At 42.9% G+C, this 21015-nt stretch overlaps 1 protein-coding gene across 1 annotated transcript; it reads right to left on the bottom strand.

The window, feature by feature from the left end:
* Positions 1-254: 254 nt before the first annotated feature.
* On the bottom strand, positions 255-3522 carry LOC101161676. Its single transcript, XM_011487943.3, has 2 exons — positions 3436-3522; positions 255-2794 (listed from the first exon to the last, which is right to left on the bottom strand). Exon 2 carries the CDS (start codon positions 2789-2791, stop codon positions 725-727), a length of 2067 nt encoding a protein of 688 aa, XP_011486245.2. The 5' UTR covers positions 2792-2794; positions 3436-3522; the 3' UTR covers positions 255-724.
* Between the last annotated feature and the right edge of the window lie 17493 nt (positions 3523-21015).

A 21015-nucleotide genomic window follows, 5' to 3' on the forward strand; every position in this document is an offset into this window, starting at 1 on the left:
TATTGCTTAGTGATTTTATTTTACATTTGATTTTGTGTTCTGCACTTTGGCTGCCTCTGCTTTTATAAGTGCTATATGGTTAATAAATTTATTGATTGATAGCGCATTTAATAAATGTAATGTTTTTCTAAGCAAAAATAATGTATATAATATAAAATGTACATGCATTCTCTGTTGCTTGTACTGCACACTGCAGTGTATTGCCCCAAACTAAACAAATAATTAAGACATTAAGTTGTTAGTATAATTTTTTAATAATGAAGATATGAATATTGGGTACAACCACAACCACAGAAAATAAATGCACTTCTATGTTTCACAACATTTTTTTTCAGCTAAAAAGCTTTTTTCTCCATTTTTAGCCACACAAATACCTAAGTTGACATATTCTTCCTTGAAAACTATAACTGTCTGTCTGCTTAACTTTGTAGAATTAAATGGGAAGTTTGGTCTAAACATTGACTCTCACAAAACCGTATCACTGATTGCCAACATGTTCACAGAAATTTAAAGATAAAAAAAAATAAAAACAAATTCCAAAGATCATTATTTTTAACCCTGTCACCTCCGCACCAGAGATGATGTAGAAGTAAGTTGCTGTTTGATTACATGAAAGCTGTCTATTTAGAAACAGAAGCAACCATACATGATTACAGTTTTATCACCACCGCCTATTTCTTCATATATTCTCTTTAGTTTTTATAAACTATACAACAAACTGCATTTAAGCGTAATCATCCAGGTCTTTGTCTGTCATGCTGGCCTGAACAATTTCTTGGATCCTTTTAGTTTCCTCCGGGTCAGCAGCAGGCAGAATGGCCTTCAGCCCACCTTCAATTTGTTTCATTCTGGTTTCTGTATTTTCCTCAAACTCTTTCTTGTTGCTTAGGACCAATTTTAGGATGTTGTCTTGAGCTTCTTTGCAGGAGTTCTGCAGCTTTGTGCGCTCTTGGATGAACTCTGGCTTGTCCTTATCCATAGTCATGAGCTTACCCAGGCTGCTCACTCTGTCCATCAGGTATTTGTTGGACACTTCACAGTAGGTCCCTGAAATCATGTGGACCAGGCTGGCGATGTTGGAAGCTTGAAAGGCCTGGTTGTACAGCAGGTCTTTGGTGAAGAGCTTAGAGTTGTAGGACAGTGTTCGTACATCTTCAACTTTATCTGCAAAATGGATCATGGTTTTTGCAAGACTGGTTTTTACAATATTGGCCACCATCTGGAAGAAGCGCACCATCTTCTCCCACTGCTCTTTCACTCGGCCCATGGCATCCATACCTTTGACCAGCATTTTGATTGTGGTGTCAAAGTTAATCTCTTGAATCTTGCAGTTTTGCATGTCCACCAGGATGTCAGTCAGCTCTTTCTGGTTTCTCTCCATTCTCTCCACAGCCTTGTTATATTCTTCTCTGCATTGCTTCAGCTGTTCTCGGCTCTGCTCGATGCGGAAACGTGCGTTCTCTGATGCTTGCTGCCCGGCAGACTGTTGTCCAGCATTTGCCTGTGCTTTGGCCATCATTGGAGGTGTGGGAGCAATAGCTGGAGAATTACATATTTTTTTACCCTTAGAGTCAAACATCTGAGCATCTTGATGTAGCTTCTTTACTTCTTTAATCAGAGTTTGTGTTGTTTTCTTATCCCATGTTTGTTCCGGAGAATATGTTTCAATCTGTTCACAGATGGCAATGCCTGTATCGCACAGAGACAGAGCTTTGTCTTTGGCTTTGCTGTTTCCGAAATTCTCTATCTTCCCAGAGATCCTTTCAAATTGCTTTTTGACAAATTCAGTTTTTGGTTTCTTGTTCTTCTGGTCATACAGCTCTTTCCAGTTTATCTCATCTTTATCTATGTATTTTAGGAATATCTCTGCTTGACTAAAAATCTGTGAAGACATGCTGTAGATTTCTACTTCTGAGACTGGGTCCTCTTCTTCAGTCTTGTTTGTTTGGAAAACCTGTTCTGAAGATCCAGCCTGTGAAAATTTTACAGGTTGGATTAGTTTCGTGGCTATATTAACAACTGCATTCCCAATTGCAGCCACTGCCTGTGACAGTGCATGAGCAAAGTCCATGCCAACCAATTCCATTCCTGTTGGGATGGAGTTCATTGATGATTTGAACTCTTCTTGTGCTTCTTCAACCTGCTTTTCCATGGCCTCCATTGCTTTAGTATATTTTTCGTTTAGCTCTTTTGCACTCCGTTCTCTCAATTTATTTTCCTCAATTTTATTCTTAACCTTTTCTAGGTCTTCTCCATAGATGTGTTTAGCATTAATGCAGGCTTCCAGCAGCTCCTGGATTAAACAGATGACATCATTATATTTCTTTTCTACACCATCTGCTAGCTCCACACATTCATCTGCTATGGTACGGATGCTTTTCAACTCGTTTGGAAGAAGTTTTTCAATAATTTCATCATTTCCCTGAAAGAGGATTTTTACTGCTTCTTTCATGTGTTCCGGAACAGAGGCTGTATAAATACGGATTTGATCCATATTCTTATGGGCCATGTTGAAAGCCTGCCAGCCTAAGTTGCAGACTTGCATAAGACAAGCCCTGAATGATTCTGGGTACTTTATGTGCTTGAATCCATCTTTTGGGGGGTTCTTGTTAATGGAGAAGTCTGTCCCTGAAGAGATGAAGACTAACTCCCCCATGATGGCGATGGAGAGGGGAGCAGGAGTCAGATACTCCTCCCAGTTTGCGTTTGGCTGCATCAGCATCTGGGTAGTTTTCCGCATGTCTGCAGCGGTGGTCAGATCCTTGGTGACCTTTGCAATTTGGGAAGCCATTTCCTTTAAAACAAACAATCATAAGAAAATATCAAATAACAAAATTGCTGCTATTCTTACAAACACAAACAAGATGTTAATATTCTTTTTTTCGAAGAAAAAACTAAAGAACTCTCCATGTTGCTGCCAGGAGGATTTTAGGCTGTCTAGATTGGGCTCAATGAAAAGGGGAAAGGATTAAAAAAATCTATGACAAATAGTTTTGAAGGATTAGATTGAATAAAAACAGCAACAGCTGTAGTACAGCCTGGGGTCAAATTGACCCCTGAGGAACACCAATGTATGCAACTTGTGTTTACATTGAAAGAAAATATCATTTTGATATCTTTATGCTTCATCAGTCGTCCCATCAAATTAGGAAAGTCGTGAAATATGAAGTAAAAAGAAAAAGGTTAAATATTATTTTTGTAATGACAAACATTGAATTGGGGTCAAATTGGTCAAATTGACCCCAAGGATAAAGGATCAATGATAAAGATAATGATTTCTATTTACCTGTGTGTAAAGTCTTCAATACTATTCAGTCACATATACAATGATATATAATGTCAGTCAACAATCAATTTTTCAAGAAATTTTATCAAAACATGGTAAAAAAGATAACTTGTAAGAATATTGATTAAATATAATAAAGACAGACTTACCTTTTGCTGTTGCTGGTTCAAAGACAGTCTTATTGCTGACAGGTGCTTGTTGAACAAGTTTCTGCTCAGATGCTGACAGTTGCTACGCTGCCTCCTTTTAAGTGCATTGGAATGAAACCTGATTGGACGAAGCGAAGATAGGTGTATCATTATCTGCTTGTCAGTAAATCATTTATGTGTGTCTCATTTAAATGTTTGTGTTGCATAATTATTTGTAATGTTGTTATGTTTACCAGTCAGTTTTCATTAATTTCATAAAATATGTATGACATTATTGTTATTTTAGCCAGACATGCAAACAAGTCACCTTAAGAACCCACCAGGATGAGAATAGGTTCCACAACTGAAGAGGCTGTTCAGCCAAAAACTGACAACAGTATGAGGTAATTTTTGGAACGGATAGACTGATATTTATGTTTTAGGCCGCGGTTAAACATTTAGAAGAATGTGAAGCAGCATTCAAGACTCTGAAAACATGTTTGGCTTCCTCTCTGCTCCTTGGTTGTCCATATTTTAGTCAAATAGTTCTAATGCAAGCTAGCCAGAGAGCTATCTGGCCCGAAAAAACCCACTCAGCACCAGTACATAATTTTTGTCTTTGAAAGCTGCAAACATTATAAATTCCAAATCCCACAGGTATAAAAAAGGAAGGGCCTGCTAGTATGATGGGCATTGAAATCTGTCATTGTATCTGCTCGAAACTGGCCATTGTCATCAACGTCATGAAGGTCCCAACAGTCGTCTTACATGACTGGAAGTTGTCCATCTCTGTTAGGGATGGGTATCTTTAAGGTTTTAATGGTACTACTACTCTTATTAATACTGCATATCGATCCAGTATTTTAACGATACACTTATCGATACTTTTTGAGGACAATAAATAAATAAATAACAAATTAAGAACATAAATTTCCTCATTATGCAACAATGTTTTTTTAAGAAAACATTTTACTTTATAAATTGTTCCAACTTGAAAAGTAAAATACATGAAAAAAGAACTTTTTTAAAGAACAATAAACAGCAATGTTTTGACATATTGCTGTCATGATGTAAACATAAAACAAATTAAATAAATGTTTGAGTTCATAAGCTGCATCTAAATCTGACGCACGTGTTTCCATCTCTCTGACAGAGTTTGAAGCCAAAGCCCCTCCCCCGCCCCTCTACCTGCTTTACCTCTCTACCTGTTCACCTGTTCACATCCTCTGCTGCTGAGAGTTGTTTTTTCCCCGAGGCCCTCCTGTGTGTCCTGCACAGACAGCGCAAAATACGGTCATCATAGAGGAAGGTTGACACAATAGTCGGGGCGCTCCAGCGCAGATTCAATTAATTTTACATGTTCGCCGCGTGCTGTCTGAACAACAGCCCCACCCCCCCGTGCACACAAATAGCCAGACAGACCTCTCCTCTTAAGCAAAAATAGCGAAATTGGTATCATCATTAATTAACGGAAAATTGACTGACTTGGTGATTTAAATATGGCAGATAATGTTTATATTTTGTGGGACACAAAAAAATGCGACTTCTCCAGTACCGATAGCAGAACCGCTGAGGTCAGATCTTAACGATACTGCTGTCTTGAAGAATGTTACCCATCCCTACTTTCTGTACAGTCCTCTAGATTTACAGAACAGAATCGATCTGGAGAGAAATGTTGCTGCAGATTATCTCTCTACGACACCAAACATGAATGATTTTATCTTTGGCCGTAGAAACAAAACCGCTGACGCTCTGTAGCTTCAAATTCCAAGAGTTAAAATTCGTGTCCGCAAGCCAATCCTCTGTCTTCCCTTCTTTCAAGCAGATGACAGTCGACTAAGAGTATCTCCATTTAGAGCAGGGGTCGGGGACCTGTTTGCCTGAGAGAGCCACAAACGCCACATGTTTTTAAATGTAATTTCCAAAGAAGCATACAATAATAATAATGTAGTGTCCCTTTCCCACACTGAGGCACGGAGACTTAACCTCTTTTAGGATTCTTTACTCTGGTTACTGTAGACTGCAACAAACGCCGTACAATTGATTCAGCAACTCCTCAATCTCTCTCGCTGAGACGAGAACGCTTCACCCAACTTCTTATTCGCTCACAGCCGCATCAGCCCTCCTTTTTCCCTTACTCGGCCCATGGCTGAACCCCATTGGTCCAAACTACCTAACAAAAGGCTGAGCGACAGAACTGAGAGCCAATCAGCATCTCTGCTTGATGTGTTCAACAACAGCCACCCAGTCCAATTCAGTCCGCAACAATATGCTTAAAACTAAAATATACAAGTGAATGTGTGCATTTGATGTAATTTCAACACTTTTAAAGTACAATAAGCCTGTGGATTCTTTTGAACAACATTTTTATGCTGTTGCTAATAAATGATGAGTATTTCTTAGCATTAATGTGACTTCTGGTGCCGCATGGTTTTGCTGATGCTCTAGTCTGGTTGATACGTGGTGAGTTTCAGCTTCATGCAGGCGTTGACTTTAAACGTGATCTTAGGTCGGTCTGAATGCTCTGTAGATGTGACAAAGACTGCTCACATGCAGACGTGAAGACAAACATATACTCACACGCTGCAGTGACGGGCAGCAGGTTTTTAGTTTTGACAATCCCTGCTCTATCCACCTTGCTGCCCGTGCCCACACCCCTCCCCCCCTTTCTTCCTCACACATCCCGCTGCAACTGCGCGCTCTTTCTCAGAGACGGGAGCGCGCAGTTGAAGGAACGGCGTTTCGCAGGTTTCAAGTTGTCATAAACTCTGTGAAATAATAGATAATAGTAAACTGATATGCGGTGCAGATTTTTTTTCTCCAAGCACCGCTAATACTGCACGCCCCCCCTGGCATCGCACCCGAAATGGACTGGTCTAATGAAAAAAAAAAAAGTATAATTAAAGATTGGTCAGCGAGCCACATGTGACCATCAAAAGAGCCATATATGGCTCGCGAGCCATAGGTTCCCGACCCCTGGCTTAGAGACTTGTTGTCATCCGCCTCTGAATGCATGAGGTTCAGTCCAGCTAAAATACTATCAAAACTTACGATCCCTCATGGGTCTCAAATTGTTCTTCCTTTACCAGTATCCAGACACCCCTTTGCCAATTGATATTTCAGTTGTATGTGCTTTTGTTGTCCAACTATTTGATAATCGCTGATATCAAAGAGACAAAGCATCAAATCCAGCCGAGCTGCAGTCCATTGCTACGTGAGATGTTGAACTTCCTCATCTACGAATCTCCTTGGTCCTTGGATACCCTTCCATTCGCCTGCTCCTTGATGCGTCATAAAGGTGCGTCCCTCCGGAAATGACAAAAGGTTACTTCTCTCTTACCATTGGTGCATATACAAATATTTTGGTGTTAAGATTACGTGCAGGTTTTATTTTCACTATGTCAATTCTCTGTTAGAATCTGTGCTTCTGATGGCTTTCTAAGGTGCAGTGAATACACAATTAGAACCTCCTCTTTAAAGTCACTACTTGATTTCACTTTCTCAGAGCACCCTTATCTTAAGCATTTTAAAACTGATTAGTTCTGCTAAGATTCATTGCCAAGACTGATACTGCTTTTGTCTTTTATCTATGCTTTGCTTCCTGAGCCTGCGACCCCTACTCCCTGGTCAGCACTTCAGTTTCTGATGGATGACGTAAAACTCTTGACAAAGTTGGCTGGCTTCCAAGTTCCACAGCTCGTCCTGCAGCTTCCCTGCAGATCGCGCCCCTGCACTCCTTGAATTGGTGCCGCAACGACGATGCCAGATCGAGGCGTTGAATTTAGGGACGTTAAGCACGTATCATAGTACGTCAGACGGAAGTACTGAATTTATGGATATTAAGCTTTGTGTCGTCTTACAGGTTTTGGTTCATGGCAGATCAAATTTAGTTTCCCTGCTGCATCTTTGTGGATGGATTGGTTCCACGTTCAATTTGCCTGGCTCTTTTTCTGTTCTATCTAGATAGTATATCCCCTTCGTGGCGCTAAACGCGAACGGGAGCGGCCCTTTGGTCAATGGTGCCGGGTCACACATAGCAGATCCACTAGATAGTGTGTTCCCTTCGTGGCGCTGTACTCGAACGGGAGCAGCCCTACAGTCAATAGTGCCGGGTCACACGTAGCAGTCATACTTGTAAGTCGAATATGGAATGCCTCTGAAACAAACTTCATTTGACTTAAACACACATAATACTGATCTTAACATTCCCATTCTATTCAAACTCATGCTGATCTCCTTTTGGTTTTGGGGGGTGGTTTCTTCCCCGGCTTCCACCTGTGAGCTCCGATAGGGGTAGTTTTATACCAAAGGTTTTCTATGGAGATCGTTGCTTTATGTATCTGAACGGAGACTAAAAGAAATATGAAATAAATCTTCTTTACTGCATGAGTTGTCTGACTGAAAAAGAAATGTGGCTTCATACTAAATGAGGAAACCATATATTGAGGACCTGTCCACATCAGTGACCATTTCACTACTTATTTTCACAAAGGACAGCAACATAGGGTCCCCCCCGATCAAAGCAAGGAGCCAGACCTGGAAGATCCCACTCCAGTGACCCTGTTCACTAAGAAAATATAATCACTGATGTGGAGTATCCTTCTGAGGAAAACACTGGAGTTAATACAACGTAAAACTACAAGTAATTTGTTTTTTTAAAGTGTATCTAGAAAGACATTTTGGGTCTGCATAAAGAGAGTGCAGGAAAAGATTTTGGTCACCTATTAACATTTTAAAAACTCCAATTCATTGGAGTCATCAACTCCATAAAGCTCCCAACAGTCGTCTAACATACAGTTCTCTAGATTTACAGAACAGCATCGATCTGGAAAGAAATGTTGCAGATAATCTCTCTAGGACACCAAACATGAACACAGACACACAAAATCCAAGCAGAATTTATTTTTGAAATGTGAACAATCGTTTTTGAATGAATATGGTCCTTTAGTTTTTTTCAGATAGTTTTATTTATCCCCCAATGGGGAAATTCTTCTCCGCATTTGACCCATCCCCTGGGGGAGTGGTGAGCTGCAACTGAACTGCGCTCGGGAGGCGGTAGCGTTAAGGGTCTTGCCTAAGGACCCTCACTGAGTGATGTTAACTGCTCGCTATTGATATGGTAATTGCCCCCAGTACCATTCTTTCTTCCCCTCCGGGAATCAAACCCTGGATTCCTGCATGGTAGCTTCTCACCTTACCAACCGAGCTACTCAGCTTAATATCCATAAATTCAATGCTTCCATCTGAGGTACTATGATACGTGCTTAACGTCCATTCAACGCCTCCATCTGGCATCGTCGTTGCGGCACCAATTCAAGGAGTGCAGGGGCGCGATCTGCAGGGAAGCTGCAGGACGAGCTGTGGAACTTGGAAGCCAGCCAACTTTGTCAAGAGTTTTAGGTCATCCATCAGAAAGTTTTGTGTTAAATAAAATTCTTTCTAAAATTGGGTAAAAGGTTGTTGTTTAAGTGCAGTGTTGAAAGGTTTAGCATAGTGTTCTCTTTAAGAATGCTGCCATATGACATTTCAGTGGAGTGATTGACAAATGTGGTGGAAAACAACCAGGGAACATTCACACAAAGAGAACATTCAGACTAAGTCTGTTGATGGGAAGGGTTTTTTCGAGGAAGGACATGGTTTTCTCACGCTCTGTACCTTTAAGCAAAAAGATCTTCACTTCTGTTCATAAAGAACTGCACGTCTTGTGTTCTGGTGATTTCATCAGGTTGTTTGCTCTCCTTGCTTTAGTTTGTGACAGTGCACTGCACTGACAGATGCAGTGGCTGCATTCAAGACCCAGACGTTAAGTGTCACTTGTAAAATGCCATGGAAGAACAACAGCATAAAATGTCAGACAATGAGCTGCAGGAGAGCAGAGAGGAGACAGAAAGACACACATAAGGAAATTCTAAAAAGAAAAACCACTCAAAATATACAATAACAAACACGGTACTTTAAAAAGATATTTTCAGAAAATAAAAATTAAAAAAAAAGTTTATTTTTAAAACAAATGATTTTTTTAACAGACTTCAACATCCTCTAATGCTGCATGTTAGCACTTTGGAGACCACTTCATGGGAAAAATCATTGCTATGAGATCTAACCTTTCATCTTTGCCACACTCTTATAACAGATCCCCAGTATTGTTTTTACCTGAGGAAACACTGGGGAGTTTTGTCCAGGTCAATGTGAAGATGCGTGATCAAGATTGATCAGAGGTAAACACCACAACCTGCCTTTTAGATCCAGTCCCTACTTCACTTTTTAAAACTTTTCATGGGTTCTTTGAGACAGAGCTATTAAACATAGTAAACTGCTCTTCTCAGACAGGTGTCTTCCCCTCAGCAGTGGTGAAGCCTTTTCTGAAGAAAAGTAATTTTGATCCAAATACTCTGGATAATCTAATCTAATCAAACTTTATTTATAAAAAAAAAGCGCTTTTCAACACTAAACTTTGGAATGGGTTCAGTAATGAGCTGAAACAACATTAAAATATTCAAATATTCAAGAAAATACATCCATCCATCCATCCATCTTCCTCCGCTTATCCGGGACCGGGTCGCGGGGGCAGCAGACTGAGCAGAGATGCCCAGACTTCCCTCACCCCAGCCACTTCCTCCAGCTCCTCTGGGGGGACCCCGAGGCGTTCCCAGGCCAGCCGAGAGACGTAGTCTCTCCAGCGTGTCCTGGGTCTTCCCCGGGGCCTCCGCCCAGTGGGACATGCCCGGAACACCTCTCCAGGGAGGCGTCCAGGGGGCATCCGGACTAGATGCCCGAGCCACCCCAGCTGGCTCCTTTCGATGTGGAGGAGAAGCGGTTCTACTCCGAGCTCCCCGTGGGTGGCCGAGCTTCTCACCCTATCTCTAAGGGAGCGCCCAGCCACCCTACGGAGGAAGCTTATTTCAGCCGCTTGTATTCGGGACCTCGTTCTTTCGGTCATGACCCATAGCTCATGACCATAGGTGAGTACTGGAACGTAGATCGACCGGTAAATTGAGAGCTTTGCTTTTCGGCTCAGCTCTCTCTTCACCACGACGGACCGATAGAACGACCGCATAACTACGGACGCCGCTCCGATCCGCCTGTCAATCTCACGCTCCGATCTTCCCTCACTCGTGAACAAGACCCCGAGGTATTTAAACTCCTCCACCTGGGGCAAGGACACCCCACCCACCGAGAGATGGCAAGCTACCTTTCTCCGGTCAAGGACCATGGCCTCAGATTTAGCGGTGCTGACCCTCATCCCAGCCGCTTCACACTCGGCCACAAACCGCCCCAATGCACGCTGGAGGTCCCGGCTCGATGAAGCCAACAGGACAACATCATCTGCAAAAAGCAGAGAGGAAATCCTGTGGTTCCCCAAACCAGATCCCTTCCGGCCCCTGGCTGCGCCTAGAAATTCTGTCCATAAAAACTATGAACAGAACCGGTGATAAAGGGCAGCCTTGCCGGAGTCCAACGTGGACCGGGAACAGGTCTGACTTACTGCCGGCTATGCGAACCAAGCTCCTACTCCGGTCGTACAGAGACCGGACAGCCCTCAGTAAGGCTCCCCGGACCCCATACTCCCAGAGCACCCCCCACAGGATGCCACGGGGGACGCGGTCGAACGCCTTCTCCAAATCCACAAAACACATATGGACTGGATGAGCGAACTCCCACAATCCCTCCAGCACTCTAGATAGGGTGTATAGCTGGTCCACTCTTCCACGACCAGGACGGAAACTGCACTGTTGTTCCCTAATCCGAGGTTCGACTATCGGACGGACTCTCCTCTCCAGTACCCTGGCATAGACTTTCCCAGGGAGGCTGAGGAGTGTGATTCCCCTATGGTTGGAACACACCCTCCGGTCCCCCGTCTTAAAGAGGGGAACCACCACCCCTGTCTGCCAGTCCAGTGGTACGGTTCCCGACCGCCACGCGACGCTGCAGAGACGTGTCAGCCAAGACACTCCCACAGCATCCAGAGACTTGAGGTGCTCAGGGCGGACTTCATCCACCCCCGGGGCCTTGCCACCGAGGAGCTCATTGACTACCTCAGTGACTTCAGCCCGGGTAATAGACAGCCCTACCCCAAAGTCCTCACTCTCCGCTTCTTCAAAAGAAGGCGTGTCAGTGGGATTGAGGAGATCCTCGAAGTACTCCTTCCACCGCCCGACAATGTCCTCAGTCGAAGTCAACAGCTCCCCACCTGCACTGAAAACGGTGCCTGCGGAGAACTGCTTTCCCCTCCTGAGTCGCCGGATGGTTTGCCAGAATTTCTTCGAGGCCAACCGATAGTCCTTCTCCATGGCCTCACCGAACTCCTCCCAGGACCGAGTTTTCGCCTCCGCAACAGTCCGGGCCGCAGCTCGCTTAGACTGCCGGTATCTGTCAGCTGCCTCTAGGGTCCCGCAGGCCAGCCAGGCCTGGTAGGACTCCTTCTTCAGCTTGACGGCATCCCTTACTTCCGGTGTCCACCACCGGGTTCGGGGGTTACCGCCGCGACAGGCACCAGAGACCTTGCGACCACAGCTCCGAGCAGCAGCAAAGACAATGGAGGTGGAAAACATGGTCCACTCGGACTCAATGTCCCCAACCTCCCTTGGTACCTGTTTGAAGTTCTCCCGGATGTGGGAGTTAAAGACTTCCCTGACGGAGGGCTCAGCCAGACGTTTCCAGCAGACCCTCACAGTACGTTTGGGTCTTCCAAGTCTTTCCGGCCTCCTTCCCCGCCAGCGAATCCAACTCATCACCAGGTAGTGATCGGTGGACAGCTCCGCCCCTCTCTTCACCCGAGTGTCCAAGACACAGGGCCGAAGGTTGCCTGAAACAACTACAAAGTCGATCATTGACCTCCTGCCTAGGGTGTCCTGATGCCAGGTGTATTGATGGACACCCTTGTGCTCGAACATGGTGTTCGTTATGGACAAACTATGACGAGCACAGAAGTCCAATAACAAAACACCACTCGGGTTCAGATCAGGGGGGGCGTTCCTTCCAATCACACCCCTCCAGGTGCCACTGTCATTGCCCACGTGGGCATCGAAGTCCCCCAGGAAGACAATGGAGTCCCCCGTTGGGGCACTTTCCAGTACCCCTTCGAGAGACACAAAGAAGGCCTGGTACTCCAAACTGCTGTTCGGCCCGTAAGCCGAAACCACAGTTAGAGACCTGTCCCCCACCCGGAGGCGGAGGGACATGACCCTCTCGTCCACCGGGGTGAACTCCAACACTTGGCGGCTGAGCTGGGGGCTCACGAGTAAGCCCACGCCAGCCCGCCGCCTCTCACCTTGGGCAACTCCAGAGTGGTAGAGAGTCCAACCCCTCTCTAAGGACTGAGTTTCAGAGCCCAGGCTATGTGTGGAGGTGAGCCCGACTATATCTAGACGGTATCTCTCAACCTCTCGCACCAGCTCAGGCTCCTTCCCTCCCAGAGAGGTGACATTCCATGTCCCAAAAGCCAGGTTCCATGATCGGGGTTTGGGCCGCCGAGGCACCCGCCCTCGACTGCCACCCAAACCACATTGCACCGGCCCCTTTTGAGGTCTCCTACGGGTGGTGGGCCCATAGGAGAGTGGTCCCACGTCGCTCCTTCGGGCTGTGCCCGACCGGGGCCCGTGGGAAGAGCCCCGGCCACCAGGCGCTATTCAAGAAAATGTAGAAAGAAACTCTGATTTCAGGATATGAAGATACGAGGAGTTAAGGATCAAGAGGGGATTGAATCATTCCAAATACATGTGTGAACGTCATTGTGGTGAAATAATCAAAGCTCTTTTAATTACAACCAATAGTATAACATAGTAATGTGCAATAATTATTACTGAAAGGTTTTAATTACACTCAATAAGCTATCAAGTTTGTTTACCTGAGCCGCAATGTGCAGCAATAATTTCTGGTTTAATGTTATCATGTGCTCTAATGATAATCAATGATTATCACATATCAGTACCGTTACTGTTTACTGATATTGTGAATGAATGTTTTCTGAAGATTATCATCAATAAGCACTGGATTTTGTTATTTGAAGAGAATCTTATTTGATCAGTACCAGATTTGAAAAACTGTAAAACTATCAAATGAATTAACTCAGTAGGGGTGGGATGATATAAGTTTGCTTTTTCCCACTCCTTTTCAAGCAATAAATCAAGCTCTACTTATACTTTAGTTAATTATTACTGTTTTTAATTAAGCAAAATGTGATTCAAGTTACTTTCTAGACACAAAAGTATTTAATTAAGGAATTGACATTATGATGATAAATTCTGTGTCAAAAACATTTGTTTCCCATAATACTGTAAAGGCCTATTTCCTCAGAGGAAATGCCATTCAGAAATGTGTCGTTATTTCTTTTGTATTAAGACAGGAGTACTTCCAGAGCGGTGAGGCAGGAGAATTTCCATAGCGGTGAGGCAGGAGACCGACGGCTTGACGTGTGACCAAGGCTGACCATGGAAACCAGGTAAGAACCCGTGGACGAGTTTACCCCGTTGGGTGAGGCGAGGGAAAATTAGCGAGAGCAAAAAGACTGGGAACAAGAGAATAAACTTGACCAGACTAAGCACCGTTGAGGAACAACGAATTGGCGTCGAATAATGGTGGTGGATCTCCTTAAGAAGCGGTGGTTGATGAGATGAGTGGAGTCAGCTTGTCACGTCCGGAGAGAGCAGAGAGTAAGGGGGAGGAGTCTGTCAGAGGCACCATGACATTAATATACTATTTGCGTTTTTTCTGTTGTTTTGGTTTTCTTGTGTTACATAAAAAGAATCTGAATAACAAAGAGTAAAACCTGTTGTGTAAATATATCAATTTAAAGAATCTAATTACCCTAAAAAACGTAAAGAGCACTAAAATAAATAGATGATGGTGGCCAGTATGGGGAAAGATTTTTTTTTTATATATGTACGTGTTTTGTTGCAAAAATCATGGCATCTAGAACAAGTGCGGGTTTGAGTGGCTTATACAATCCAGATGCTTTGAAAGATACTGAGTCTGTTGATCCAGATTTTACTGTTGGTCAATTTGTAACCATAAGAGAGAAATCTCCAAGTGAAATAACATCTATGTTGGGTTCATTATATTTAGACGATGAAGAGGATGAAAATGAATGTATTGCTCCTGAAGACATCAGACACAGGAAAGCTAAACTGCCAACCAATGTTGAGGTTGTTCATGTTAATGCGGATGATGATGGTGGTAATGCAGAGGATGAGCAACAGTACAGAAGATCAGGAGGAGCAGAACATAAAAGCTGACCTAAAATGTGTAACCCATTAAGTTGTTGCTTTAAAAGAGCAGGTCCATAACTTAGAAGTAAGACTGAGGGATTCCATTACAAGTTCTATCAATCGAGAAAGTAATTTCAGAGAATATACTGATGTTTGTTTTGCAAAAATGGAAAATAACCTTATTTCCAAGGTAGAAAAACTGGAAAAAGACGTGGTGAACTGCATGTTAAGAAGGGATTGGAAATGGAAAAACCAACTAAAAAATGTTAAAGCAGCATCCATTCCCCAAAGGTCCATAGCCATTTCTACTGAATTACAGTAATCAACTCTTTCTGATGAACCTCATCTTATAGTACCTGGTCAGCCTGGTGCCACCCCTTTCTAATCTACACCTCCTGTTCGCTTGGACTTTCCCACTTTTGGAAACTCCAGAGAATCTTCAGATGTTGTCAGTTTTATAGAGCAATGCAAAAACTATTTAGACATACGACCATTGTCCAACCATGAATTAATGGGAGCCCTGTCTGCAGTTTTGAAAGGACCCGCTCTTAGTTGTTGGAAAGCCACAAAACATCAAATACATGACTGGACTTCTTTTAAAAATGCATTTATGGCTGCCTTTCTCCCTGCTGACTATTTAACAGAAGTAGAGGAGAAATTGAGGACCACAGTCCAAAAGCCAGATCAGTGTCTGAGAGACTTTGCATATGACTACAGAGGTCTATGTCTTAAGTGGAAGCAGGACATGTCAGAAGAGGAGATTGTGCGACGCATACTTAACAACATCAATCCAAAAGTGGCAGGATGTCTGAGGGGAACGGTGTCTACAGTTGCACAACTTGTGAAAATTGGAGCCATGGTTGAAAAGGACTGCACAGGAGCAAAAAATTATTGGTAGAGAGTTCATGCTAGTTCTGACAGATTCACTAAAAAACCTCCTGAGAGAAAAGGTAACTAAAAGAGGACAGTAGGTGTCACTGTAGTTCCACAACTTACCTTAACTTAAGAGCCAAACCTCTTACTGGTCCCTGTTCAATCCGAGGGATGCAAGTGGAAGCAGTGGGTGGCACTGGTAGTACCTTTACTCAAACGAGAGAAAGCTTGTGGAACCAGTTGACACGTCCTGAAGAAACATTTCAACTTAAAGAAAGACAAAGGTTCGTTAGGGCTGATGGCACCGTTCACCAGGAGTTGGGCCACACGACTATATGTCTTGAGTGGCATCAGGATCAATGGACAATTAACGTGCATGTGATGGAAGACCGCCACTTGGCTTTCTCTCTAGTGCTTGGACTGGATTTTCTATCAAAGTCGGGGGCAATCCTTGATATGTCCCGAAACAGTTATGGAGTGAAAACAGATCATGGCTATAAATTCCATGTGTTTTATTCATCAGACAGGAGATTTCAAGGAGTAGAAAAAATCCACCATCTCCTCTTGCCTTTCTCCTGTTAATCTCTACTATGCACTCCGACCGGGGGAGTTTCCTCCTTGTTGGTCTGTTGTGACTGCCACAGACATTGTTCAAACCTGTGACACTGATAACCCTGACAGTTCCAGACTTCTACATAAATTGTTGGAGGATTGGCCTACAGTTACTTCCGGCATTCTGGGGAAAATCACTGTAGAAAAACACACAATCTTCTTACAAGACGAAATCCCAGTGAGATCAAGAGCATATCGGGTTTCTCCTTTGAAAAAAGAATAATCGAGGAACATGTGGCTAAAAGGTTGAAAAATGGCATAATTGAACCATCACAATCAGCCTGGTCCTCACCTGTAGTCCATGTAGACAAGCCTGATGGATCCTATAGGTTTTGTGTTGACTACAGAAGAGTAAATGCCAAGACCTTACCTGATGCTTATCCCATGCCCCTCATTCATGACATCTTGGAATCCATGGATGGTGCCTCCTGGTTCAGCTCTTTGGATTTGCAATAAGGATATTAGCAGGTGGCTATGGATGAACAGAGTAAGCCACAAACAGCTTTTATAACTTCTATTGGACTTTTCCAGTTCAAATGTATGCCATTTGGATTACGTAATGCTGCAGCAACTTTCCAACGGCTTATGGAAAAAGTGTTAAAAGAACTAAAAGGGAAGTTGTGTTTTGTTTACATTGATGACATCATTGTTTATTCTAAAACACAAGCAGACCACCTGAAAGACTTGGCAGAAATGTTTCACAGACTCCATAGTGCCAACCTCAGTCTCAACATGGATAAATGTAATTTCTTTAAAAAACAGTTAAAATTTCTTTGTCATGTTTTCTCAGGAAAAGAAGTAGAAGCCAATCCAGCAAAGACACAAGCAATTGCAGAGTTTCCAGTACCAATTGATACAAAATCACTTCAACGTTTTCTGGGGCTTGCAGGCTGGTATCATAAATTTATTGCAAATTTTTCTGATATTGCGGCTCCTCTTAATCATTTGAAGAAGAAGGGGGTAGAGTGGCACTGGACTACCGAATGTCAAGCTAGTATGGATGCTTTAAAAAAAGCTCTAACCTCACCACCCATACCAGCAAAGCCAGATATGTCACTTCACTTTCAGGTTCGTACAGACGCAGTGAGGTGGGCCTTGGGGTTATTCTCTCTCAGGAGACAAAAGATGGAGAACGTGTTATTGCGTATGCTTCCAGAGGGCTTCGAGGACCTGAGAGAAATTATTCTACCTCAGAAAAGGAATGTTTGGCTGTTGTCTGGGCGGTCGAGAAATGGCGACACTATCTTGAAGGGAAGGAGTTTTTCGTCTACACAGACCATGCTGCATTGTCATGGGCGCTGCCTTGTCATGGGCATTCAATTGTCCTAAAACAACATCTCGCTTGACGCGCTGGATTTTGGGGTTGCAACAGTTTCACTTCAAGGTCCTAAAACACGACGAATTATCAAGATTCTGATTGAGGAAATCTTCACTAGGTGGGGCGTTCCTCAATATCTGGTGTCTGACCGAGGTCCTCAGTTTATTAGTAGTCTTTTAATTGACCTTTGTAAGACATGGGGGGTTGTGCAGAAGTTAACAACTAGTTATCATCCACAAACCAACCTCACCAAACAAGTAAACAGAACATTGAAGACCATGATTGCATCCTTTGTTGGCCAACATCACCATGCATGGGATGAATGGTTACCTGAGTTTCGTTTTGCTATTAACACCGCCCATCAAGAAACCACAGGAAAGACCCCAGCTGAGCTGGCTCTGGGACTTAATCTCAATGGCCCTCTGCAGAGACTGATTTATAAACCGCCTTCTCCCCAACAACAAGCAACCTACAATCTAGTTGAAAGACAACACCAACTGGCTGAGGAGGTTAAACGGATAGTGGGTGTGCACCAGGCTAGAAATGCTAAGTACTATAATACCTGTAGAAAAGATGCACACTTTCTGCCAGAAGACTTGGTCTGGGTAAGGTCACATCCTCTTTTCAAAGCTACTGAGAAGTTTTCAGCAAAGTTAGCACCGAAGTGGGAAGGACCAGCAAAAATAATAAAGAAATGAGGGCCTATTAATTACAGAGTTATTTGGGGAGACCCACAAAAGAAAGAAGATACTGTAAAGTGGCAAACCTAGGAGGGGGGCACCCCGGAAAAAGGGGGGCCCACGAGGGGTGTTGGGAGTGGGAGTGACCGTGAACTCTGAAAGGAAGACGCTACAACATGGACCTTAACGGGACATTAAAGAAAACAAATGGGTTTTGAGAGACTGGGGATTAATATACTATTTGGGTTTTTTCTGTTGTTTTGGTTTATTTGTGTTACATAAAAAGAATCTGAATAACAAAGAGTAAAACCTGTTGTGTAAATATATCAATTTAAAGAATCTAATTACCCTAAAAACGTAATGAGCACTAAAATAAATAGATGATCTTTACAACTTTTTTGTTTTGTTTTATTTTCTGTCTTTGTAATCTATGCATTTTAACATTTCTGTAATGAGTTTGATAAATATGTGTAAACTCTTTATTGCTTTAACTACAATGCTTGAAATAAAATCAATAAATCAAAAGAAATAAAATCAAAAGAAATGTAAGGCTTGGCTCTACTGTGAGGACAGAGTATTTGGGAATCTCTTCATACCAGGAGCCAGCTAGGCCATTGGACCATTATCACAGTGCCCACCCAAGCCAGGACAGCAAAGGGTCCTCTTCACAGCCGTCAGACTGCTAAAAGGCTGTTGTTTAACTGCAGTGTTGAAAGGTTTAGCATAGTGTTTTCTTTAAGAATGCTGCCACATAACATTTCAGTGGAGTGATTGACAAATGTGGTGGAAAACACCCAGGGAACATTCACACAAAGTTCAGACTAAGACTGTTGATGGGAAGGTTTTTTTCGAGGAAGGACATGGTTTTCTCACTCTCTGTACCTCTAGGCAGAAAGATCTTTACTTCTGTTCATAAAGAACTGCACGTCTTCTGTTCTGGTGATTTCATCAGGTTGTTTGGTCTCCTTGCTTTAGTTTGTGACAATGGGTGCTCAGAACTTCAGGGTGGTGGTGGGCTGCTTGTCTGGGTCAGGGGAGGCTCCTGGGTTAGTGGGGTATTGTGCTGGACTCAGGCTTGGCCATCAGCGCTTCCCCTTTTCATTTTACTCTCTACATTCTCTTCATACCAGGAGCCAGCTCGGCCACTGGAACATTACCACATTGCCCAGCCAAACCAGGACAGCAAAGGGGTCCTCTTCACAGCCTTCAGACTGCAACGTTAATCTCTAGCCGGTCCAGCAAGGTCGACAACAACCACCCACCAAGTCAGCAAGTCATGGCAGAAAAGATCTACACAAGAAACACTGGGGCTAAAATCAAAAGAATATGCTAAAATTAAATACATAAGATGTATATAAAAAGATAATATTGAGAATAAGAATATACCAATTGCATTGAGACATAGTAGGTTTACTTTACCAACACACATGTCATGCAGCGAAAAAGAATCAAACCATCATTCCAGTCCAATGTGAGGAAACACTTTGAATTTAGCAAAGACATGTGACCATCCAGTGTGCTAGAATGTTCTAATAATGTTCCCTTTGGATTATTTTGATGTGGTAAAACAACAGTGGCCTGAGCTTTAGGAAACTAAAATGTGAATGGATTTGCTACTAATTCTTGTTTACTTGTTTGTTTGCACACATATTTTATTTACTCTAGATCATCTTGAAGAAATCCAAGGAATCTGGAGAACTTCCCCTGCACTGTTCAGTACCCAGATATTTATCTCTGAGTCACACTGGTTGTAGTTTTGGCTAAAGAGGTACTGAATCGATCGAAGGTCAGTGAATCGGATCCAATCGGATTGTTTAAAATGAACCGAAAACAAAATGAAATTGCTTCGGAAACCACAAATATCAAACCGAATCAAATCCTTCATCAGATGAATTGTTACACACCTAGTTTCCACACAAACCATTTACAGCCAAGTCCAAGTCGCTTTGAGTTGAACGTCAGACAATCGTAGCAAGTGATTCCACTGACGAGAACACACGGTCTCTAACCTTTGGAGTGAAGACCATGTAGCAAAAGTCTACTGTCCTCTTAATTAATTAATTAGCTTTAGATTATGCAGATTATCTCTCTAGGACACCAAACATGAACACAAACACACAAAATCCAAGCAGAATCTATGGATGAAACATGGATCATATTTGAATAAAAATGATCATTTAGTTTTGTTTTGAATTGGGTTATTTTATGAATGAGATAAAAGGGTGCTATTTAACTGCATTGTTGAAAGGTTTAGCAAAGTGTTCTCTATAAAAATGCTGCCACATAACATTTCAGTGGAGTGATTGACAAATGTAATGGAAACTTACATTTGAGTACTTACAGAACAGCATCGGTCTGGATAGAAATGTTGCTGCAGATTATCTCTCTAGGACACCAAACATGAACACAAACACACAAAATCCAAGCAGAATATATGGTTGAAACGTGAACAATCTTTTTTGAATGAAAATGATCCTTTAGTTTTGTGTTAAATACAATTCTTTCTAAAATTGGGTAAAAAGTTGTTGTTTACCTGCAGTGTTGAAAGGTTTAGCATAGTGTTCTGTTTAAGAATGCTGCCACATAACATTTCAGTGGAGTGATTGACAAATGTGGTGGAAAACACCCAGGGAACATTCACACAAAGTTCAGACTAAGACTGTTGATGGGAAGGGTTTTTTCGAGGAAGGACATGGTTTTCTCACGATCTGTACTTTTGGGCAGATCTTGTGTTCTGGTGATTTCATCAGGTTGTTTGGTCTCCTTGCTTTAGCTTGTGACAATGGGTGCTCAGAACTGCAGGGTGGTGATGGGCTGCTTGTCTGGGTCAGGGGAGGCTCCTGGGTTAGTGGGGTATTGTGCTGGACTCAGGCTTGGCCATCAGCGCTTCCCCTTTTCATTTTACTCTCTA

Source organism: Oryzias latipes, chromosome 19, assembly GCF_002234675.1.
Source record: "Oryzias latipes chromosome 19, ASM223467v1".
NCBI lineage: Eukaryota > Metazoa > Chordata > Actinopteri > Beloniformes > Adrianichthyidae > Oryzias > Oryzias latipes.

Coding starts and splice junctions, on each gene's coding strand:
- LOC101161676 (XM_011487943.3), bottom strand. CDS start 2,791: ATGGCTTCCCAAATTGCAAAGGTCACCAAGGATCTGACCACCGCTGCA.